We start from the raw sequence: 25,779 nt of genomic DNA, 5'->3' as shown, positions 1-25,779 counted from the left end.
ATGGCATTGCCCCGAGATGGTATTCCTCTGCCTGTTTCATTACAAACGAAGCTGTGGCTCACAATCACATATTCAGTGTCTGAGTTTTATTTTTGACTCTACTATATTATTTTCTTGGAAGGCTTGCCTGTAATCCAGGGTTGGGCTTTGTCCCTCAGCCACAAACTGTTTTGGGATTCTTGCTCTGTGCCTTGACCTTGTTCAGGATTGGCAGCATGTGTTTCTTCCTCTCATCAACTTCCAGTGCATGCACCTCTAAGAGTTCTGCCCTGGTTATAGAGTCTTGGATGTATATGAAGAAGGTATGTGTGCTGTTGGCCAATCTTATCAGCATTTGGAGGGATGTGGACGTTCTGGGGATGCCACATTTCTCACCTCCAGGGGTTGCATCACAGGGCAGGTATCGCCCCCACACTCAACCCCTAGATTCCCTAGATTTTTCCAGTTTGCCTCTGTTGAGGGGCCACAGTCACTTCATCACAACTGGCTTTACAATAGCTTCCTCATCAGTGTACTTCCATCCCTCATTTAGTTAGAAGTTGGACTTGGTGATTAGTGGAAACTGCATTTTGATCTAAGCACTTGATCTTTCTTATAGCTCTCGTTTAATTGTAATTCCATGACCATTTTCTTGAAGTACTTCTTAACATCTATTGAGGCTCCAGGCAGGGTAAAGTCAGATATTTTGTAGATGGCGTAGATGGCCCAAAGGATAAAGTTAGGTATACATAGGTACATTAAGTGAGTGATTAATTAATCTTTTATAACGTGCTTAATACCCCAGACCAGTCCGATTGGAACCTGTGTTGTTCTGCGCTGTCTTGCTTCCAAGACAAATGCGTTGGCACTGAGCTATCCTGCCAGCCCCATGTGATTATGTGAGAAGTTTCTGGTAACTGATGTCATTGAGAGAATCATGAGATGAGTTTACAACTTACTGTGATATCTATTGAGAAGAGTTGTGGAGGCGTTCATTGAAATGATATCCAAGTGAGTGATTTAGCTGCCATTGTAAGGTCTTTATCTGAGCCATTACTTTCTTGAAGGAGCCTTCAGTGAGCAGCATAACAGTGTGTAATCCCGGGCATAGTGTATGGCTTGGAGGCAATTCCTACTGCCCACTCTTCATGGCTAGACGCTATTGAAGGCAAATTACTGAGCTCCATATTGGGTGTACCCAAATGCAGCTTTATAATTGGAGTTGGGGCTACAATTCCTCAAATCACTATGGACCTTCCAGTGTACCAGATTTTACCTTAAGCTTATTTTGTCTGGTACTGCTGGAGACATTCTGCTGTGCCTGATGGCTGTGCATTTGGTGGAGATGAGGAGGTGTACCCAATTGGTTTGGCTGTGACTTGGAAAAATCAACTTTCTCACATTTAATTGAGATTGGCTTGATTGTGGATTCTGTCCTGAGCCTTGACAACATGCATGTTATCGTGAAAAATAAGACTCGTGATTGGGACCACTGTGCTAAGTTGCATACCATCCACAGCAAAAAGCAGTATACTGAATATTGTAAGCAGGGCTTTAATGAATGGCTTTCCTGCACCTACCTGACTAAATTATGCTTCTCTAAGTTATTGAGATTTGGAATCTATCTATGTTTCAACATTTTACCCACGTACAAATACCTGGGGACATAGAGAGGCATAAAATCTGAAGAAAGACTGTGTAGACTATGCCAGCAGGCAATAGAAACTAGCCGTCATTTGCCAACACAGTTCCTAATGCTGCGGCCCACTTACCTGAAGGGCTACAAGAAATCCAGTCAGACTAATTTTGGAGCACTGTTTTCTGCGCAGACCAGTTGGTGATTGTAGCTGTGGCCTATAATGTATGGAGAGAAGTCTTTGTACGGTTCAATGTTGGAACCTAGCATATGTAAATATGAATTGTCATTGATATTGATAGTCTTCCTAATAGCAGCTTTACATATCTGGAAAGAGATAACTAAAATGTGTGGATACCAATTGTGATAGATTGCTGATATTAAGGGTGGGACATATCTTGGACATTTGATTCTGCTCAATATTGACCTTTATGAGATTTCTTTAGACCAGTGTGAAGTGATGGAAAGTTTATGAATTTGCTTTTAAATCTTATGTAATTGATGAAGATGAATTCTATTTGTAATGAGGTGTAGTTGTAATTGTTTTTTTTACTTTTTAGGATAATTTTATTGCTAATATTTGATGAGGATGAATGTATTTGTAATAAATTGTATTTATAACGATTTGTTTACTGTATTTTAATATGTTTATGCGTGTAATTCTATTTGAATGGTTGAAGATTGGTTTTGTCTAACCAAAATAACACTTAATAACATTTTGTTTAAAAATAACAGTGATTTGAAGGCAGCGTGAAACTGCCATGATACAGTTCTCTAGGAGGGAGGAAATGGGGAACTGGAATAGAAATGTTATGCGGCAATGTGAAACTGTAATGGTTGTTTTCTTGGGCAATGGATTGGAATAATAAGGGCTTAACTTGCATATCTGAAACTGGCATGGCACTGTCAGAACTGGCATGAGACTGTGGTGAAAGATCAACAGATAGCACATGAGCCATAAATACGGTAAAGGCTGGAGGGGGGTACCTGTACTCCTGCCCTCTATATGGCAGAGTAGAAACACAGAGAACCCCAGCCAAGATTCTCTCTATGGTAACGAAGGTCAATCAATTAAGGCTTAAGCTCTCAGGAGGTGATGCAGGCTGGTTTTTGGTTTTTAATTTTTATTTATAGTGAAATTAGCCATATATACAAAATAGAAAAACAAACAGATAAAACAATTATTGTCTTTTAACACTATTTACACAAAACAAATCAGAGATAACAGACCAGGAAAAAAAAGAGAAATTCATAAAAGACAATTTCAGGAAGTAAAAATTGATTAAAACACAAATGCAGAAAAAAAAACAATAGAAAAGAGTGGCCTCTAAGAATTTACACACTAAATAAAAACAAACAATGCAGCTAAAGTACAAATCGGTATAACTAAAGAAACATGACATCAAACCACAAAATTGGACTGAGAGTACCCGGGCATTATTAGCTTCGAGGACTCTCCCTCCTAAATATAATTCTTTAAGACTGCAACAACTTCAAATGTCAAAAAAGCTTTCTCCACCGATGATAATCAATCCCAAAAAATATCAGAATTGAACCGCGTCTCAAACCTAGAGACTCTTAAGGCCCACGTTCCTGAACATTTTGAAAGTAGGTCGTAGAGGGATTGATTTTCTTTATCATCACATTTGGTTTTTAAGTACAGTGTAGTCCCCAAGCCTCCACAAAGGAATGTCCACCCACTATGTTAGTGATAACACAGTTCTTTATATAAATAAGGTTCAGAATATATAAACAAACAATAATACATTTTGTGCTTTAGCAATACTAAAATGATAAATATGTAGAATGTCTATGTGGTACCACAGTTAACTCTTGATGCCATTAAAATGCACCAACTGCTGACAGTCTCAATGGCATACAAATCAGATAGTAAAGTGAATCAACAATAGACATAGGACGGAAGACAAGTTGGGTTAAACAAATGGCAGAATACTGTGTCCCTACCACTAGACATAGTTCTGTGTGAGGATCCCCCACCTGGGCAACCTGTAAATAAAGTATATCAACAAGCCCAGTCCATATATTGTTTAAGATAGCCTTGGTTCCTTCTAAAAAGGTTCTACTACCCCAATGTACCTGGTAAGGCAGAGTTCTTCAATGGGTCGTCGACGGATCTCTCTAGAGTGAACTCCCTTCAAGGCAGAAGCGAAGGGTCGTCGAGATTCCTCGAAAAAAAGGCAAACAATGTAGTTGAGACTGCAGCTTCGACCTTGGCAGTGCTCGTCGACGATCGATCATGGACATCCTGCGCAAGCGAGGCATGCAGGGCACTTCAATGAGGAGAGTGTGTTGCTGCAAAGAGTCAATGAAGAACGTAGGCCCAGCGTCGGGTCGCTGGCGTTGACGTTAGGGACTCGACCACGGCTGGCTTTCGGATCTTTGTCAGCATCTTTGAGGACTTTGGGTGGAGAGAAACCCACCGTCGGATTCTCCTTGGTTAGTCAGCGACCTTGACTTTCTCCGGCAGGACAAAGCGGCTGACGGTGTTGAGCAAGGGAGTCCTTGATTTCAAAGTGTCTTAGGCAATGGAGCGATGTGGCTCTAGTCGACGAGGTTATAGCGGTCCTCCGAACCTCGGTCGACGGTGACGGTCGTCAACGGCCTCGACGTCCTGGTGCTTTACTTCAAGATTCCTCAGCGGTCCCTGTCGACAGCCTTTTGAGGACTGACTTCCAGGGAGCCTTGGTGAAGGTTAGCTGATGCACAGTGATCCCTCGTAACTCGGGAAGAGGTCTCATAGCCAGGTCCTCTCTTGGATCAATCCTTGAAAGCACATCAGCTTTCAGAATGCGTCGAAGGAAAGCAGCAGCAATTCTTCTTCTTCCGGCTCGGCTTCGAGGAGAAGCATCAAGTTTCGACTTCAGCTTCTGAACAATCCCAGTAAGTAAGAGGTCGCCAGATATACTGTTCTGTCTCTCATTCACACTGCTGAACCAGGATCAGGCAGCCAATCATTCAGAAGGGCATTCAGCAGGGAGGCAGCCAATCAGGCTCACAGTGCATTCAGGCCATTCTTCTCCATCCAGATACTCACAACAAGGAATGTGGATTGGGACAAGCACCCAGCCATTCAGCACTCCACACTGCATTCATACCAGTTTTGGGCAGGGCTGTCTCATTCAGGGTGTCACACACCAGAAACCAGGCACCCATAACATGAAATGTGTATTGGACACACACTCCATTCACCCAGGTCCCACCCCAAGTGTGTACCCACAACATACAGTCACTGGGAAGGCTCCAGGCTGTCTGGATTGGACTTCCCCACAATACCATATATGGAACTTTCACCCACCAGCCAGTCAATGGAAGGGACAGAGCCAGGGCTTCCCAGGACTTCCCAGGTCTTTGGGAAAATAAGGTAACATGTAATAGAAAGCAAGAGGCCACAGGGGACATCTTGTCTCCTATCAGGAATCAACTGATTCCAATGGCAGGGCCTGGGTATCGCAAAATGGAGGATACTCAGAGTACCTGTCAAATTCAGCACGGAGCTGCCACCAGCCCATAACCTGCTCTGGGGGCCTCACACAGGTACCCAAAAACATACACTAGGGGTACAGGGTTGTATCCCCACCCATGGGTGCCATAAGGGTATCCCATGGGTCTGTTCACCATGACCAAAAAGAGGAAGAGCTGCACTGCCAGGTGTCCCACGTGGACTCCTGTGCAGAAAACAACATAGAACACACATGGAAAAGGAGTATAGGTCAAGGACAGGGAGGCCCTGTCCCTCCAATGCCTTTCCGGCATCACAAGTACCAATTTCAAACAACGTTTATTAACTATGTGAGCATGGGTGTTAGCAACTCCTATAAGTGCTAAGGGGCTCAAACTAGAAATACATGATTCCATAGCAAAGGTTTTCATGATGTATCAGATCGTAATGGCTTAGAAGAATAGAAAACTTCACAGAATTCCAAAACTAATTTACAATTTCCACTCACTACTAGCATTTGTATAGTGATAACTGTCCCATGGCGAGTAAGACATGGTCTGCTCTGTGTATGTGGAGAATTGATAGCTCCCATCATGCAGCTTGTTCCAGCTTAGTTTGTCATAGGGGTATAGTGCTCTGCTCATTGTATATGTGTATGTTTATTCATTTATATTGCGCCTTAGGCCCATGGGCAAACAGGCGCAAACACAACACACAACAAAAAACAATAAATGCAGCAATAGGGCACGGCGCATAAGAACCCATAAAACAGCAAAGCTGACTAAAATCGGATTAAAAAAAATGAATAAATCAAAAAGATAAAACAGGTTAAAAGCAGTAAGATACATTTCTTGTCAACCTCAGTCCTAGGGGTGCAGCACCCTGCTCGCATCTTGGTAATCTCCTACCAATAAATTTGTCTTCTCACTTACTTAGGATAATTGCCAGGTCTAGCTAATCTCACATTCTGGCCTCTGGTATCCCTCCTTGTCAAAGGCTGGAGCTATTCTTAAAGGTCCTGTACTTTGTAAGGTTAGCATATTACGCTGTTAGAGGTGCTTCAAGGCACACATTCAGAGGCGACATTATAGGTTTTATCCAAATGTATTTATTTAAAAGAAGCCTTCCAAGTGGACCACTCTGACGCCATCTTCTGTCCCCATTCTGAACAGAGTCTGTGAAACAAGCTGAGCCAACGATTCAATGAGGGAGTTTCAGCCCCCACTGGTGTTACCGGATACTTGTCCCTAATACAATGTAACACCTCATCTGGCAAATGAGCCCAGCGGAGAGATGTTGGGATTCAGGGTTGATGTCCATAAAAGAGTGTGTCCAATTATCAGGTGCCTCTCCAGACTTTTTTGTGCAATGCTTTAGGAGCTCCCCCAGTGACTCTCCTTTGTCCTTATGCTGAGAGATGCAGTTCAAGGAAGAGAATTCTGCCAGCTCTGAAGAGCAGTCCCCATAGGAGGGGCCCACGATCTGTGCTGGCTAGCAGACACCCTGACTGTCAGAAAGAGCAGAATAAGGCACCCCAGGCAGGACCACACAATGTTTGGCTGGCACTCTTCAGCTTGGATAAAAAAAGAATACATTGAGCATTGCTTGGATTGCGTAACCCCTTCACCCTCGAGAGGAGGTGGTGTTGTACTGATGAACTTTCAAGCCACATGTTCCATGAATGTTTAGGGGTCACAGTCTGCTCATTGGATGAGAAGGACAGATTTAAGCCACTAATTAGGGTCAGGTTAGACATGGATATCTGGTATGTACAGTGGGTGTAGTGGAAAGAATGGGTAAAGCATCTTTGGGGCATCACTAGCTAGATACCATGTGTTTCTGTATTATCTTATTAAAGCCTATTCACTGCTACGCTTTGGGACTATGTGTATCATCTTTCAGGTATAGCTGTGAGTTTAGTAATGCTCAAAGAACGGTGGAACTGCAGGCCTGACCCCCCCCCTTCATAGATCCAGGACCCTGTGGAGAAGTACTGCATGGTTAAGCTCAATGAGTGGGGCATGAGGCTACAGAGAAAGTCCCCTCGAGAGTGAAAAATCAACTGAGAAGGTGTGGGCAAAGTAAGGTACAGAGTGTGGCAAGGAGCAATAGGGGTGGTTCTCCTCCAAGGGCAGAGCGGCTATCGAAGTGTTATCAGATGAGCATCCCCTGATCCTGAGACTCATAGGCCAGACTCAAACTCACAATGGCCAGATATTGTCACCTTTTGGCAAAGACACTTCCTATGCAATGCATAAAATTCCTTCTTGGTATGTTTCCAGATCTTTCTCAAACCGTCCGGCAGCCAATATTGCATAAACAGTTTATGGGTCACCCAACAGCACCTCGCTGAGATAGCATCTTCTTTTTCTTGATCCAGCTCTTCAGCTTGTGCTCCTTCTCCCTCTGGCCTGACTCCTAATATGTGCCCTGGAGTCTCCCCTCTACTGCAGAACCCTGGGCTCTTTCATAATACTCCTGACTAACTTGATTAGCTAATGAAGAATCTACTTAGTTATGTCTTTATTCCAGAGAAGTAACGGGTTATTCCTCCTCTTACCTCTATCTTTCCCATGTGGTTTCCCTTCTTAAGTAAGATTTAACAGCCGTGACTCATCATTGTTTCCCTGTGGGCAACTGAGTCTGATTACTAGTAGTACAGTGATGGCTGTGGCCTTCCACCAAGTTGAAGCCAGACAGAAGCATAATGGTGGCCTCATGGCTCTATAGCGCAGTAACATGTATCTTTGATGACTGAGGACTAGTCAGCAGCTTCTTGGGTGTTTAGTGAGTATGAGAGGTGCTATACCCATGAGTAGGAGCTCTGCAAGTGTGTTTGTCTCCCGACAGTGAGTCAGGATTGAAGGAAGTACTGGCCTCACGAGCGAAAGCACATAAACTGGCGGTAGCCAAAGTCCTTCTCCAACAGGTTGCTTTAGACAAAAATGGCATGTTCAACAAAGTTTTGAGGTTGAAATTGGCACAGGGTGTGGGGCTAAATGGCTCACTGTTAGGGAGAATTCTCTGTAAAGGCTAATTTCCCAAACCTAGTGAGTCCCCCAGCAGCTTTGCTGGATTTTTGGGGTTTATTGCTTTCTCCTGCTAAGAGAGAGACTCTTTTACTCCCACTCTTAGACATGGTTTGCGGTGTTCCTTTGTCTTTCCATGTGTTTTATGGCTTATGGGGTCTTTTACTCCATAGGGTTTCATGTGGTTTTGATGTGGGTTACACAGCACCCTCCGTGCCGTAACACAGGGGTGTCGTAGCGACCCCCAAACATAGACTCCATACCCTGGGACTGACTACTGTCTCCCAGGGCATGTAAAGTCAACATTGGCTTTACTAGTCCCAAATTATGAACAGAAACCAGTACAAACCATCATATTGTGGACGTACTGGTCGGGGCAATTTGATTGCCCCGGGGTCTGTTGTTCGAGGGGGCACGTCTCCGTCCCCCCTGATCGAGTTTTGGCTGGTGGCAGTGGATACTACTTTTTATATTCGACCGCGAATATATCTCTATGGGATTTTCCCATTGTTCGAGGCTACCAACTTTAATTATTTAATTCCTTTAGCCTCGAACATACCGCCGGTTTATTTATTTAATATTAATTCACCGGTTGGTATTTTTTGCCAGAACTCGATTCTAAAATGGCGTTTGTGTTCTCTTCTGTGACTCCAACCCAAGTTGAGCCCTTTGTTCCACTTTTTGGCGGGCTTTTCCTAAAAAGCCCTCCAAAGTGGTGCCACTCTGTCTGGGTTAGCAGGATGTGTGGGAGGGGGGTTTAGGCACCCTGGACTGAGTTACCTTGGCAACTCAAGTCGCACTCTTGTGTGATTGGCCCAAGTGGTGAGCCGGCCGGCTCACCACTTAGCATGTTTGAGTGACAGCTAGGCTGAGTGAATGGGGGGTTTGCTGCATAAAAGCAGGGCTTTGGGGACTGGAACTTCAGAAGTCGCCACAGGACCTAAGAATCCGAGAAGGGAGAAGCTGAGCCGACCTGCAACAACGACACCACCAGTGGAGCCCTGCTGAACGGTCTCACCACTTTTCCCGACGACAGAGGAGATCTCCAGTCCGGAGAGTCTTCTTCCTTTGACTGGTGGGGACAACCAGTGTTGCCTTCTGTTTGCCTTCCTGGAGCATCTCGTGGCCGCCTTGCCCGTGCCCAGCACCCTGGTAACCGGAATACCACGGTTTACCACTACCGCGAATAGAAGGGTAGTACCTTTTAACCGAAGAACTCGGCGGCTGGTTTCTTCCCTGGCGGTGCAACAACCTTCATCTTTCCTCCACGTCGAGACCTCCTCTTCCCCTGGACGAAACACCGACTTGCACCCGCTGCCAGGAACAACTGCACCCGCTGGAGCTTCCTTCCCATTTAAGGTACTGTATCCCGCCTGGCTTCCCTTGCGACAGATCGTTCGGGGTGACAGTAAAGCCTCGACTTTCTAACCTGGGCTGGCCTGGGACAACCTAGCTAACTTTTCCTGACTTTAATTTCATTCTTTGTTTGCAAACTATCTACAAGACTCTTTGGGCATACCCCCACTGTGTGAACCTGGACCCCTTCTGCTTGCTCTCTCCAAGAGTGGGCCTTGCAATTGACTTCCTTGCTCTCCAGTAGAACTCTGCCTATCCTGCCTTACTGTGGTTCTTTGAAAAGTATTGAAATTTGTGTGCTTCCATAACTCTGCCTTTTTCCCTCCCTTTTTAATAACTTATTAGAGTGCCATCTTATGTTAAGCGCTCACCTCTGTCGGAAAATAAGTGGTGTTTCTCATTAAGACTTGTCTAATAAGTAATTAGGGTTGTATATATATATAATAGTGACTGTGCTGAATTTACTTACCTCTTTGTGCTAGTGTAATTTACAAGTGTGTCTTTAAATAAATAATTACATGCTTTTACACCAAAGCTCTGGTCAGTGTTTGCTTGTGCTACTGTATCTCTGTACCTATTGTGTATACTCCATATACTGCCTAACTCTTCTTGAGGGAAGTCTGACTGCTCAGCCACAGCTACCAAGTGAATCTGTGTGGTACAGACTGCTACCAAGTGGGTTTACTGCAAAACACCTGTAGTCTTAAATCTTTTGCAGTGGTCCCTAAGGGAAATGCACAGGTTTCTGCCTAACACTCACCATCACAGGACAGCTGCTCATGCTTAATTCTGTGCACCTTATCTATGTTTGCGAATATAACACTGGAGGTACTGGAAAAGGTGGCCAGATTCCGGGGATTCCCTGTTTACGTCTACCAGGGAGCACTTTGCGCAGCTGGCTGGCATAAATGGCCCGCAGAGGTTTCTTCATCCCAAAAGGAGCGGTGATCAATGTAACTTTGGATGTTGTTATGGCTCTAAATCAGCTCTCTCCAGCTACTGAGAAATCCGGTGAAAGAGGATTGAGATGGGATGCTAGAAGTATATGTGGGGTAAAAGAAGCAAGGGTTGCAAGCTGGAAAGTAGAAATGTAGGGACCATGGACTGGGTACCACCCCCAAACCCTCTATTCTACTAGTGTCCGTATTGCCCTTTGCCAAACATTTTCCAAAAAGCCCACTACCACTTATTCGGTTGGAAGCCTGTGAAATCGCTGGTTTGTAATTTCATCTGCTCACCGCCGATCTACCCCATGGATTTGTCATCTCTCACCTGGAATCGCCCCTAAGATGTGTCACCCCACCCCCACTGGAGCCACTGGCAGTCTGTCAGCTGTCTGTACTTTTTGAGCCTGTGCACTATCCCCGTTCCCTGAGTCAGAGTACTGGCCCATCTTACTGAGCATGTGCGGGGTCCTCTCTTCTTGAGAATGTGTGCCATCCTCTCGTCCTGTGCCTGTGCACTGTCTCCTTTATCTGAGCCTGTGTGATGTCCCTTGTTTCAGAGTTTATGCTTTGCCCTCCCATGCAGCAGCACTGACCCATTCTTGAACCATAGAGATGTACCCTCCTGAGCCTGAGCTATCTCCCCCTCCCCCACACAATCTTGTGTTCTCTCCCCTCTAGCCAGAGCATTGTCTCCTCAAGTGGTCCATATCTAGAGCCTGGGCACTGTTGCCTTTTTGACTATGTGATAGGTCTCTGGAGGAGAATGTCACAAATGATGGCAGAAGCAAGTGATAACCTGAAAGCTGGACAAGCTTTGGTCAAACATTGGCATGACGAAAAGGCTAACATGGTTGAGTTCACTCAAGACCAGCTAGTTCTAATTATGATCCCCACAAGGCAGAGGGCCTTGCAGGATAAATGGATGGGACCCTTCAAGGTTGTGGGTAAACTTGGAGAGGTGAACTATCTGGTGGACTTGGGCAATCCCAAGGAGGCTCCCAGAGTCTTCCACACCAACCGACTAAAGGCGTATGTCTCCAGGCCTGAAGTAGGAGCCTTGCTTCTAGCTTCAACAGAAGAGGAAGAAGAGAGTGAAGCTCTCCCTGATCTCCCCAGAGGCTTACCCTTGGACGAAAAAATTGAAGGAGTAAATCTCTCTTCAAATCTGACACCTGAGCAACAAGAAGAGTGCAAAGCCATGTTAAATCAGTTTGCCTCTCTGTTCTCACTTTCACCAGGCGTGACCCCTTGGGGACAGCTTGATATACTCACTGGTGACTGTCTGCCAGTCAAAGGCAGAGGATATAGAATGTCAGAAAATGTAAGGACCCACATCAAAGGGGAGGTCAAGAAAATGCTTGATCTCGGGGTAATAGAGCCCTCTACTAGCCCATGGTCTAGCCCAGTTGTGTTAGTACCAAAGGCAGTATCCAAAGAATTGAGATTCTGCATGGACTATAGAGCTCTTAATGCAGTCACCAAGACTGATGCCCACCCTTTGCCAAGGACAGATGAGTTGGTGGATAGACTTGGTTCAGCCAAGTTCCTCAGCACATTTGACCTTACGTCAGGCTATTGGCAAATAGCCCTGACAGACCATGCCAAGGAGAAGACTGCATTTTCTACCCCAGTTGGCTTATACCAATTTAAGGTTATGCCTTTTGGATTGAAAAATGCACCTGCAACATTCCAGAGAATGGTAAATCAGGTTCTGGCTGGGATGGAGGATTTCTGCATGGCCTACTTGGATGACATTGCAGTATTCAGCCAATCCTGGGAAGAGCATGTGAACCACCTAGGACATGTTTTGCAGACTCCTGGACAGGCCAATCTGACCATAAAGGCAAGTAAATGCCAAATTGGTCTGAGTAAAGTGGTCTGCCTTGGGCATGAGGTAGGAGGTGGAGAGATAAGGCCTTTGCTCAGTAAGATTGAAGCTGTGCAAAACTGGACAACACCTACTACTCAAACCCAGGTGAGAGCCTTCCTAGGCCTCACCGGGTATTACAGGAATTTCATTGAGAACTATGGGACCATAGCTTCTCCACTGAATGTGATCTCCTCTCCAAAATTCCCTAAGAAGGTCAAATGGAATGAGGAATGCAATCAGGCATTTGAAAACCTGAAGAAAGCTCTTTGCCAAGCTCCAGTACTCGGAGCTCCTGACTACCACCAAACTTTCATTGTACAAACTGACGCTTCCAATGTAGGTATAGGTGCAGTACTTAGCCAACTGGATGAGAAGGGTAGAGAGCACCCCATTTGCTTCATCAGTAGAAAACTGAAGGATCCTGAGACAAGGTGGGCAACAATCGAAAGAGAATGTTTTGCTATTGTGTGGGCACTGAAGAAGTTTAGGCCATACTTGTATGGTTCTACTTTTGTCATTCAGACTGACCACCAACCTTTGAGATGGTTGATGCAAATGAAAGGGAAAATCCAAAACTATTGAGATGGTCAATCTGCCTGCAAGAGTTTGATTTCACCATTGAGCACAGGTCAGGGTGTCACCACCAAAATGCTGATGGTCTCTCTAGGATGTATGTCATCGACTAGAGGTATGATTTTCATCCATGAGTGGATTAAATCCTCCTGTCCCTTAGTCTGGGGGGGGGGGGCGAGTGTTAGGGAGAATTCTCTGTAAAGGCTAATTTCCCAAACCTAGTGAGTCCCCCAGCAGCTTTGCTGGATTCTTGGGGTTTATTTCTTTCTCCTTCTAAGAGTGAGACTCTTTTACTCCCACTCTTAGACATGATTTGAGGTGTTCCTTTGTCTTTCCATGTGTTTTATGGGCTATGGGGTCTTTTACTCCATAGGGTTTCATGTGTTTTTGATGTGTGTTACACAGCACCCTCCGTGCCGTAACCCAGGGGTGTCGTAGCGACCCCCAAACATAGACTCCATACCCTGGGACTGACTACTGTCTCCCAAGGCCTGTAAAGTCAACATTGGCTTTACTAGTCCCAAATTATGAACAGAAACCAGTACAAACCATCATATTGTGGACGTACTGGTCGGGGCAATTCGATTGCCCCGGGGTCTGTTGTTCGAGGGGGCACGTCTCCGTCCTCCCTGATCGAGTTTTGGCTGGTGGCAGTGGATACTACCTTTTATATTCGACCGCGAATATATCTCTATGGGATTTTCCCATTGTTCGAGGCTACCAACTTTAATTATTTAATTCCTATAGACTCGAACATACCGCCGGTTTATTTATTTAATAGTAATTCACCGGTTGCTATTTTTTGCCAGAACTCGATTCTAAAATGGCGTTTGTGTTCTCTTCTGTGACTCCAACCCAAGTTGAGCCCTTTGTTCCACTTTTTGGCGGGCTTCTCCACAGAAGCCCTCCAAAGTGGTGCCACTCTGTCTGGGTTAGCAGGATGTGTGGGAGGGGGGTTTAGGCACCCTGGACTGAGTTGCCTTGGCGCAACTCAAGTCGCACTCTTGTGTGATTGGCCCAAGTGGTGAGCCGGCCGGCTCACCACTTAGCATGTTTGAGTGACAGCTAGGCTGAGTGAATGGGGGTTTTCTACATAAAAGCAGGGCTTTGGGGACTGGAACTTCAGAAGTCGCCACAGGACCTAAGAATCCGAGGAGGGAGAAGCTGAGCCAACCTGCAATGACGACACCACTGGTGGAGCCCTGCTGAACCGTCTCACCACTTTTCCCGACGACAGAGGAGATCCTTTGACTGGTGGGGATAACCAGTTTTGCCTTCTTTTTGCCTTCCTGGAGCATCTCGTGGCCGCAAAGCCCGTGCCCAGCACCCCGGCAACCGGAATACCACGGTTTACCACTACCGCTAATAGAAGGGTAGTACCTTTTAACCAAAGAACTGCGCGGCTGGTTTGTTCCCTGGCAGTGCAACGACCTTCATCTTTCCTCCACGTCGAGACCTCCTCTTCCTCTGTACGAAACACCGACTTGCACCCGCTGCCAGGAACAACTGCCCCCGCTGGAGCTTCCTTCCCACTTAAGGTACTGTGTCCCGCCTGGCTTCCCTTGCGACAGATCGTTCGGGGCGACAGTAAAGCCTTGACTTTCTAACCTGGGCTGGCCTGGGACAAACTAGCTAACTTTTCCTGACTTTAATTTCATTCTTTGTGTGCAAACTATCTACAAGACTCTTTGGGCATACCCCCACTGTGTGAACCTGGACCCCTTCTGCTTGCTCTCTCCAAGAGTAGGCCTTGCAATTGACTTCCTTGCTCTCCAGTAGAACTCTGCCTATCCTGCCTTACTGTGGTTCTTTGAAAAGTATTGAAATGTGTGTGCTTCCATAACTCTGCCTTTTTCCCTCCCTTTTTAATAACTTATTAGAGTGCCATCTTATGTTAAGCGCTCACCTCTGTCTGAAAATAAGTGGTGTTTCTCATTAAGACTTGTCTAATAAGTAATTAGGGTTGTATATATATAATAGTGACTGTGTGATGAATTTACTTACCTCTTTGTGCTAGTGTAATTTACAAGTGTGTCTTTAAATAAATAATTATATGCTTTTACACCAAAGCTCTGGTCAGTGTTTGCTTGTGCTACTGTATCTCTGTACCTATTGTGTATACTCTGCATACTGCCTAACTCTTCTTGAGGGAAGTCTGACTGCTCAGCCACAGCTACCAAGTGAATCTGTGTGGTACAGACTGCTACCAAGTGGGTTTACTGCCAAACACCTGTAGCCTTAAATCTTTTGCAGTGGTCCCTAAGGGAAATGCACAGGTTTCTGCCTAACACTCACCATCACAGGACAGCTGCTCATGCTTAATTCTGTGCACCTTATCTATGTTTGCGAATATAACACTGGAGGTACTGGGAAAGGAGGCCAGATTCCGGGGATTCCCTGTTTACGTCTACCAGGGAGCACTTTGCGCAGCAGGCTGGCATAAATGGCCCGCAGAGGTTTCTTCATCCCAAAAGGAGCGGTGATTAATGTAACTTTCAATGTTGTTATGGCTCTAAATCTGCTCTCTCCAGCTACTGAGAAATCCGGTGAAAGAGGATTGAGATGGGATGCTAGAAGTATATGTGGGGTAAGAGAAGCAAGGGTTGCAAGCTGGAAAGTAGAAATGTAGGGACCATGGACTGGGTACCACCCCAAACCCTCTATTCTACCAGTGTCCATATTGCCCTTTGCCAAACATTTTCCAAAAAGCCCACTACCACTTATTCGGTTGGAAGCCTGTGAAATCCCCGGTTTGTAATTTCTTCTGCCTACCGCCGATCTACCCTATGGATTTGGCATCCCTCACCTGGAATCGCCCCAAAGATGTCTCACCCCACCCCCACTAGAGCCACTGGCAGTCTGTCAGCTGACTGTACTTTTTGAGCCTGTGCACTATCCCCGTTCCCTGAGCCGGAGTACTGGCCCATCTTACTGAGCATGTGCGGGGTCCTCTCTTCTTGAGAATGTGTGCCATCCTCTCGTCCTGTGCCTGTGCACTGTCTCCTTTATCTGAGCCTGTGTGATGTCCCTTGTTTCAGAGTTATTATGCTTTGCCCTCCCATGCAGCAGCACTGACCCATTCTTGAACCATAGAGATGTACCCTCCTGAGCGATCTCCCCCTCCCCCACAAAAGCTTGTGTTCTCTCCCCTCTAGCCAGAGCATTGTCTCCTCATGTGGTCCATATCTAGAGCCTGGGCGCTGTTACCTTTTTGAGCCTGTGCCCTGTCCCATTGCTAACCTGTAGCTGTCTTTCTAAGCCTATGTGCTCTTTCCTTCACCAGAGCCTACGCGCTCTCATTTTCTGCGGGTTTGAGTCCTCTACCCAGTCCTGTGCCCATGGCCATTTCTCCCTTAGTTTACGTGTTTGTTGGTCCTATGCAAAATATCGATTCATGCTCCCCCTCAGTTTGCATTTCTTTCCTGGCACTTGGGGACTGATGTATTAAATGAAAATGAAACAAGATAGGGTTTCTGAAAAGCTCAAACGATGACGATGGCTCTTTTCATAACAGCTTTTATTTATTTTCAGTCGCCCACAGTATTCATATGGCATTCAAGAGGCCACATCCCATCCGTGATCAGACTTACTTTCTTGGGACGGAGCCAGATCTGGACATGTAGAGCAGAATAAGGAAGAGAAGCACCACAAAAGCAGCCAGGCCAACCCAAAGGGCAATGACAATGGAATCTGTGAAGAAGAAGACAGTGCACTGAATACTGTTGCCAAACATCAAACATTCAATTCAGAATAGGTGAACCCAACACACTTTCCCAAAGCCAACATTTAGAAGAACACACGTGTAAGAAGGAACCATTGTGTGCTGGCATCTATCACGTCTACTTTAAGTTAAGCAATAGCAGTTCACATGAACTTTAGTGGATTCATGGCTTTTAAAAAAACCTGTGCAATGCTCGTACCCCTTTCTCTTCAATGTACATACCTTGCATGTAGCAGGGCCTAATTCACAGAACATTTAGCCAGGGGCGTCATTTGGGGGTTACCAGGGGTAGCATTTGCTACCCCTGGCTCCCCCTCTTCTACCCGTAGACCTGTCCTTGCGATCCCAGTGCCACTGGACAAAGAGTTAGAGCCAAGAGTAGATATCTGTGTAGCACCTGAAAAAAAAGGCGGTTGTAAATGCAGATAAATGTGCCATTACTTTTTTCACCCACTGGAATCTAGATCTCGTTAGCTGGAGAAATAACAGGGATGCAGGAAAAGCCATGACGCTCCCATCACTAACAGGTTGGTAGTCCATTAGTGAAGAAATGCCTGAAGGGTTGGGTTCAGAGGCAGGGCTATCTGTGCAGCTCATACCCAGTACTGTAGCAACAGGAAGGTTATGGGGGCTATGTCTACCTAGCTGGGAATGGGTAAGAGCAGACTGCAGTAGCCAGTGAATGCAAAGCATGAACGCAAATCTCATTAGTGTTTCTCATTGTCTACTTTTCACATCAAGTAAGACACTGGGCCTGTGATGAAAGGAGTGTGCCCCAGTGGCCTTTGCCACCAATTCTGCCTGGGCACTTTGTGACCTGACCCAGATCTGTCAGACCTGCATCACAGGCACACTGTAGATAGATGCAAGGTGAGATTATTAATGTACATGAAGTTGCCCTCCACCTTTGAAGTAAACCATCTGTTGCTTCCTCAAGCAAAACATATATACATTTGGAAGGATAGATCAGGGGCAACACACTTGTTTTGAGAACAAGAGGATGCAGTGCAACATGGCTTCAGTTCCTGTTCTAGTGCTTAGAAGATGGAGGAGGCTGGCATTAAGCAAGATATAAAGGACCAAAGAAAATAATAAAATGGGCCTTTTCTAGGGGTGATGTCATGGGCCTGCTGCTTACATTTTAAAATGTTAAAAATCTGCAATTACTGTGACCTGCAACACATCCTTACCCTCTATCTCCCATCTAACAAAATAAACCGTGGGATACTTAGCAAATAAGCAAAACAGAAAGGTGATGGCTGCTGGGAAGTTTCAAATGATTCCTAACCACTGTCACAGCTCTGGGCAACCCTCCAAACTACCGTTTTTCAGCCTGCCAAGCCACTACTGAAGGCGAAAGGCCATATTCAAGTCATGCTTGGTCCCACCTCAGAAGGGGCAGAACTGCCCGAACTGCTAGGTCACATCCCTTCTGCACGAGACCACACGCATCCCCAGACGTGTTTCAGCCTCACTGTGCGTCATCAGTGAGGAGTAGTCTATGTCTGTAGGCCCAGCAGGCTTTTCTAGGGGTGAAATCATGGAGCTGCTGCTGCTTACATTTTGAAATAAAAAACCTGCAATTGCTGTGACCTGCAACACATCCTTCCCCTCTAACTCCCATCTAACAAAAACAACTGTGGGTTACTTACCAAATAAGCAAAACGTAAAGATGATGGCTGGAAGGTTTCAAATTATTCATAACCACTGGCACCACCACTCTGGACAACCCCCCAGAGCATCGTTTTTCTGGTTGAACTTGTGTTCGTCAGTTGCTGTTTTCAGTCTGTGGCGAGGCACTGGATGGCTGCGCTTTGGGGTTTAGGCCTCTTCGAGATGCTCTGTGTTTACAGTTCAGCCCGAGGGATGCACAATAGTCCAGATTGTTCTGTTGGATGTCCACTTACATTCACACTAATTTGGTAATATGGGCCAATACACACTGATATTAACTCTACACATGATGATCGATTTTTGTATGAATTGTTTATCATATTACAGTGATATCGTAACCATATTTCTCTTAGTGAACTGAGGAACAATGGTATGTGATGCCACTTCCTGTATTGTCAAGGGTCAAAGGATGTGTGCCACCACTTCCTGTGATGTGACATAGTGGTGAGGTCAAATGAAATCACTTACTGTGACGTCATCAGAGATCAAGGGTCGTGTGATGTCACTTCCGCTACCCCTGGCATTTTGGTGAAATGACATGCCTGCATTTAATGTGCCTAATTAAAATAAAATGGGCCTAATTATAAAAAACCACTGAACTTAGTGTTTTTTGTGTGGATTAGGCCCATTTAGGGTGGTGCAAAGAGTACTTTTGCAGTGCAAAGTCACTTGCTCCGCTCTGTGAATTAGGCCCGGTGCACAGTGTATTTTTTCAGTGCAAAGCCACGTTGCTCTGCGCTAAACGTTCTGTGAATTAGGCCATATGAGTGGTAAGTGGGAGTTATACTGGGCGACCTACCCCCCACCTCCCTCAAGCAGTCCAGAAAAGGGGGCTAGTAGTTCCCGAAACGTTGTGTGTGATTTTTGTGGCTTTGCGTTAACCAAACGAGGCATATGACAAGTTCTCAGATGAGCTATTGAATCTGTTTTTATCAATGAACGCATGCATTTCCCAACGTGAGGACATTCCTTTGCCTTTGAAGAACGGTACAGTGTTTGGTGAGCTTTTTACAGTTGACGTTCTGATGCAGTCAGCCGGTGTGGAGCTGGGAGGGATTCAGCTTATTTCCTTCCCTGTGTGTGTGCCCTCACTCAAGAGAGACAGTTACCAATGGGCACAGACCAGCAGACGCTTGCAGGCATAGTTGATGTTGTGATTGTGTGCTGTGGGATTGCCTGTGGGTTGGGAGTGTGTTGGTGAGTGTCACCAAGGCCAATGTCACTTTAATATTTATGTTTTTTTCTTTCTATTTTTAGGTCCCAGATATAGCAAGCTGATAGCAACCTTGGCCTTTCGGTTCTAGAGAACTGCAAACACTCTGAGGCATACTAAATGTCGGCCTAGAAGATGATATTCACATGGTTTTAATAATGCTGTTTACTTATTAAAGTTTTTTAAACCCAGTTTACTTGTTGAGGTTTTGCATTTTTTTTCCTAATATACTAGTACTAACGTGTTCAGTTCGTGTGCACTGTCGAGCAACTACTTCAGACACAGGCCTACGAGGGTGCAAGAAATCTCGAAAATTGAAGCCAACGAGTTTGCGATATTGTGCACTAAACGTTGCATTTCTCAACTTCATTCAATTTTTTTTCCAGCAATAATTTTCCTCATGCAATCACTGATAAAACTCCGCCAAATTTGGTATGTATGTTTGCATTTGGCTAGACCAGTGGCATGCCAAATCTTTAGAATGTTCATGGATAGTAAAAAAATGTACAGAGGAAATAATGTTTGCATTTTCCTGTGTAAAGTTCGATCTGGTAGTTGCAGCTTTCACATATGGAGGAGATGCACCTCTCCATGATATGCCCACTCAGGGTCCTCTCAGCCACTGTCAGGTCGGTGTGACAGGCATATAGACACACACATCATCACATCAGGATAAAAACAGCTTATGCACGTGACCATCACATTTGGCCGGCCTCAGGACAACATAATAGATTTTGTTTTTTTTTATCCTAGCATCGCTCTTTTTGTGCTAAAATTGTCAGTGCTCCTTTTTGACATTTCGAGCTGACTCTGTTATGTTTATCACTATGAAAGTGTTATGGTGGCCACTCAGTATACACATGGGTTTTTCACTTTTTTAATTACACTTTTTTCTTTCAAAGTGACCAGTGATCGGTCGGGATCGGTGTTCTACTAGTTTGATCTGTTTACCATTTCTCTACTTTTTACGACCACATTCACCATTCTATACAGAGGATTGTCCGTTCAGGCCCCTGTGCAAGTGTAAAGTTGTAATTGGAGCCTTAGTTACTAGTCTCTTAGACTATTGCCATGCCCCGGCTGCAACACCTTGTCACATTTTGCACTATGCTTTTGCCTACCCTGTAATTTGTTCGGTACACTTCTACCACTGAAAGTGACTGGCCAGATTGGTGGTTGAAATGAACAAGTACAAATAATTTAAATATTGTATTGAATAGTGCAAGCTCTGGGTTTACGCTTACCTGTGGCTTGGAGTATTACTTTGCTCCTTATTATTATTCAAATTGTGGTGTAAAAGGTGTCGATGTCATCTGAAAGTAAGATAACATCACAATGATAACTGTATAAAATCTTGCAAACATATGCTACACAGAGTCTCGCTGAATGCCACTTTTGTAATACAGGTATTTCTATGCTTTATGGCGAACTGGCATCTCTTCAGTTTAGGGCCAAATGAACAGATTTGTGTGACATGAGGGGCAACATGCTAGGTCTCCAATATTGCTTTGATTGTACATATAACAAAAAAAAGTCACAACTCTGTTGCTAAGGTTACATGACACTTTACATAGGACAATAAAAATGTTTTCCGCTGTAACATTTGGCCTTGTCCACGCAAGTTCATCAAATATGACATTCCTGCCAAAGTTGGGGACGAAATATGAATGTCTTCATGTAGAAGAATGTGCATTTTCTATTGAGTTTTCTCAGGTTCTGCAACCTTTGGCTCTCCAGATGTTTTGGACTTCACCTCCTGTCAACCCTGGCCACAATAGTCCAGGACAAGTCCAAGGGACTGCTATAACCCAGTTTTCAAACTGTTTACAGCAAAGGCTCAGAGGATTGGTGATGCCAGATGAACAAAAATGTTTAAGCTGCAGCGATACTGCGAAATGAGGACCACAGAAACATGGGGTTTTCATTAATGTTTCTTCATTGGGTTAGAGTAATATCAGGTTTTGGATTGGATACACTTAAAGGAACTCAGGAAATGGACTAGAAATAATAAGGAATTATTTTGGAAAACAGTGTCAAATGTGAGGGTTTCCAGGTGCTCCCTGCACCTTATGGAGGGGGTAATGCCTTTCCGTCAACAATTATAACCCTAAACTTGCAAGTCACGGTCCCATCTGGGACACCCTTATCTATAAACCAATTTCCAAAGTCCAAAGGTGATGGCCAACCTAAGTCTTCAAAAGTCGTTTTGCTTCCTGGCTAACAGCAAACAGTGTTCATAAACCAAAGCTTCTACGTCTGTCCCATTATATAAACAGAGAAAGACAGATGCTCCCTTGGATATTGCCCTTCAGAGAGTACTCAGGGTTCTGTTTTCTTCAGGACTCTTATTTTCTAAACAAGCTTCCCCGCAGCCTCTTGTCTACTTACTTTCTCAAAGCGTAAGACTCTCAGATCTCCCTCTTCATCTTCTTAAATTATACTGCTTTTGGATTTTTCAAGGTCCAATGTTCTTAACACAGTTCGCTCAGCTCTTCTTACTAGCGTTCGTGTTTCAACACAATTCATGAAAGCCTCTCCATAACTTAATTTTTTCAATTCTCTTCTTGTACATCTGGCTGCAATCGTTGGTTTGCAGTGGCATAATTTTCCTCGCTAGCCTCACAACCTCAATGTTCACGATGCATTTTTGCGGCACTTCTTGACATTGGATTTCTCAGTACAACTCTTCTCAGGTCTTTTCACAACATCTAGTTCTCTGCACTAGTTTTAGATCCTGCCTATTTATTCCAGCTTTCTTAGATTTAGTCACAGGTTCTTGTATCTTGTTTGGGTCTCTTAGGTCTCTCCTAAAACCCTGGACTTCTCCTAGGTCTTTCCATGACCAATGGTTCCCAGTATAGTTATTTAGGTCCCTCCATGACCTTGTGTTCACTCAAAATTCTCTTAAGTCTTTCTGCAACATCTGATTCCTAGTTCAACTCTCTCAGGTGTGAGGGGTCATAAATGTGAGATAGACACAAAGGTAACCTTTTCTCAAAGTTTGCCATGTATTCAAAGTAAAAATGGGGTTTGATAAACGCCTAGCTTTCCCTAACCTAATAGGGAGGTGCCTATATAGCAAACTATAATTAAAGAAAATTTACCTAGTGTCCAAAATATCTATGGCCCTAACGCTAATACATAGAATAAAATTATACAAGGACACATTTTTAGTTCAACAAAACAGTCTTGCAATTCATTAATATATCAACTGAACAAGGGAACAAACAAGGGAGTGTTTCTCTTTTCTTTTCTTTGTAAAGATTGTAAATCAATGTAATCAAATTAAACAAATTCAAACATTAAAAATATCTCTGGCCCTCACACTAGCACATACAATAGAATTATACAAGGAACATATAGCTAACGTTTAGTTCAACAAAACAGTCTTATAATTCAAACTCAAATGTTCTTGGAAGCACTCCTTGCGCCCAGGGTTGTAGTCTTTCCCCTGGATCAATTCAGGAATACTCTTATAGTTTCTAGTTTATAGTTTCTATAGTTTCAAAGTAATTTTTCTAAAAGGAAACGTTTCTATGTATGGGAACACTCCCAATTAGACGGTGACACATTATTATATAGTAGCAATGCCAAAAAATATAAAATGGTGGTCATACAGGCTAAAAAGGATTCCTTTGAATCTAGAATAGAGAATAGAGAAGGCACAACATGACTCTAGGGAACTATTCACAATTCTGAAGGAATAGGAAAAACCCTTGGATAACACTTCTGAGAAGGTAGTCAAAGACAAAGCCTGGTGAACCTCAATCCAGGAATGCTAAAGAAATTAGAGGGAATCAAATGTAAACTCCAGAAGGTTTGGTGAAAGATCGATCCTATAGGCATGCGATTATGTGACAGCTGTACAGGTGATATAGCATTTCTACAAAAACCACATATCCCCACTTTTAATTTTAGAACAATAACGGAAGAATAACTCAGTACGATTTTAAGCAAGCTCAAACCGATGAAGTGTAAGGGAGAGTCTTGCCCAGCAGTGCTGGTAAAGGAATGTTCAGACTCTCTTATTGGCATTCTTACTAAAATTGTGAACACTTCACTGAGTGAATGCCATGTGGCCAGGGAGCTTAAAAGCGCATGGATAACTACGTTCATAATAAAAACCTGGTTTAGACCCAGTTATACCAGGAAACCATAGACCTATCATGAATTCCCCATTTCTGCTGAACATCTTGGACAGGGTGGCCTACCAACAAATATAGGAACACCTGAAAAAACATGATGTCCTTAATAAATGGCAGTCAGGCTTCAAATCAGGTTTTAGCACTGAACTGGCGCTCCTGGATTTGAAGACGAATATGTTGCATAACATGGATAACAGCCAAACTATGCTGCTGATGATAGTAGATCTGTCAGCCACTTTTGATTTGGTGGAACACTCTCTCCTATTGCATAGATTGAAGGAAGTTGCCAACTTTAGTGAAGATGTGGCATGAATACGCTCTTTCCTGGAGGGTAGATCGGTTAGGGTCTGCAGTCAAGATGCAGAAGCCTGTCCGGTTCCTCTACCGTATGGTGTACCACAGGGTGCAAGCCTGTCTCCATCACTGTGCAATATTTTCACGGCCCCCTTATGTCAACTTTCACAGAGTACGGGTATTTGCTTTTCTAAGTATGACGATCATACCCAGTGCATCATCCACCTATCAGGCAACTATGTTGAGGATATGTGGGTGATCAATGAGTTATTTGATCTCATTAAAAAGTGGATGGTGAAGAATGGACTTGTAGAGAATGGACTTATATTAAATAATGATAAAACTGATTTTATGATCATAGGTACGAGTCCCAGAATTGCCAGGCTAGGAGGTGAATATTCAGAGTTTTGTATAGCAGATTGTAAAATTCCTATCAAAAAGAAGATTAAAACGCTTGGAGTTTATCTGGATCAAAACCTTAATATGAGAATGCACGCGAGCAATCTGGTGTCTACCTCATCCTATCATATAAGTCTCTTATCTCATATACGACCATACCTCTCCATCAAGAGCACTGAGACTATCGTCAGAGCGATAAAAAGCTCGAAGATTGACTATTGTAGCAGCCTGTTCATGGGAGTCAATAAAGGCGAAATCGCCAGACTACAGGTTATTCAGAACGATGCTGTTCGTGCGATTGTTGGACTCAAAAAATATGATCACATTTCAGAATCTAGGAGGGGTTTACACTGGCTCCCAGTGGAAGCCAGGGTCTACTTCTGTATGCTTACTATAGTCCACAAATACCTAGGGGGCTCGAATCCACAATATCTAGTATAAAGGATTACCAAGAAGCCTGTGGTTAAAAATCTGAGATCGGCTAATTCACACTTGTTGGTGGTACCTAGAGCTAAATTGGCTAAAGCCAATAAGTGTGCCTTTTGCACAGCAGCTCCCAGACTATGGAACTCAATCCCACCTGAGCTCAGAAGGGAAAAATCCCTGGATAAATTTAAGAAGGAACTAAAGACGTACCTTTTTAAGTAGTCCCCTTCTTTCGAGCAGTTTTTCAGGTATCTATGTCAGCTTTATGTGTTGCCTATCGTTTGTCTCCCCCCCTTTTTTTAACAAACTTTATTTATTCATATGTAGTCATGTTCAAATGCTGTATTGGCCAGCGACTTAAGTACTTTTAACACATATCATTAGTTGTGGTCACATATATTAACATCGTCTGCACCCGTATGCCTCCGTACCTGTTTGGCTTGTGCGGTACAAATTAAATAAAGTAAAATAAATGTTTGTTTCAACACAGTTCTGTTCAAAGAAATTGAAAAGTATTTTTCAACCACAGAGTCTTTCTTGGAGAAACAACAAATAACCTTTTCACCACAGCTGGTTGACAGCTCAATGTCTTCCACAATATCCCTATTGAAGGATGATACACTTTCTCCCCAAAACACAGGTTCCAAAACCAAATGCAATTGTTCTGTTATCATGTAACACTTTCTTCAAAAGAAACTTCTTCTTGCCAAGATAGCATGTCACTCTTTCTGAATACTTCTTCTTGAAATAAAAACTCTTTGGTCAGGATAGAAAACAACAACTTGGCTCAATGATGCTACTGCTTGTCAACAAATAATAAAGTACATACATTATTTTCATTCAAACATTCTTTCCACAAATCTTTCTGCCACAAGGATATATATATATTTATTTTGTTTTTCAAGGATATGAAACCATCCTCTTCTTTCCTGGTATAATCTCCTGCCAAGAAGAAAACTCCTACCACTAACCTTACACTTGATGGATTGATTCCAGTATTCTACACACCTGTCTTTCAGTGTTGCATCACAATTTCTTTGCTGTTGTTAATGTGAGA

The 25,779-nt window shown here is 44.0% G+C and overlaps 1 protein-coding gene across 4 annotated transcripts in view; it reads right to left on the bottom strand.

The window, feature by feature from the left end:
- MRAP (melanocortin 2 receptor accessory protein) overlaps positions 1 to 25,779 on the bottom strand; it is a 264,031-nt gene that overhangs the window by 157,991 nt on the left and 80,261 nt on the right. For all 4 annotated transcript variants that reach the window (XR_011283468.1, XR_011283469.1, XM_069636339.1 and 1 more), the window contains exon 2: positions 16,441 to 16,540. Coding sequence is in view for 2 of the 4 variants with exons in the window: in XM_069636339.1 (XP_069492440.1) it covers positions 16,441 to 16,540 (100 nt within the window). In the remaining 2 variants the exon portion in view is untranslated. The remainder of the gene's footprint in view (positions 1 to 16,440; positions 16,541 to 25,779) is intronic.

The sequence above is a fragment of the Ambystoma mexicanum genome, chromosome 7p (genome assembly GCF_040938575.1).
Source record: "Ambystoma mexicanum isolate Mex_15411 chromosome 7p, UKY_AmexF1_1, whole genome shotgun sequence".
In the NCBI taxonomy this organism is placed as follows: domain Eukaryota; kingdom Metazoa; phylum Chordata; class Amphibia; order Caudata; family Ambystomatidae; genus Ambystoma; species Ambystoma mexicanum.
This window is presented reverse-complemented; position numbering and strand designations above follow the sequence as displayed.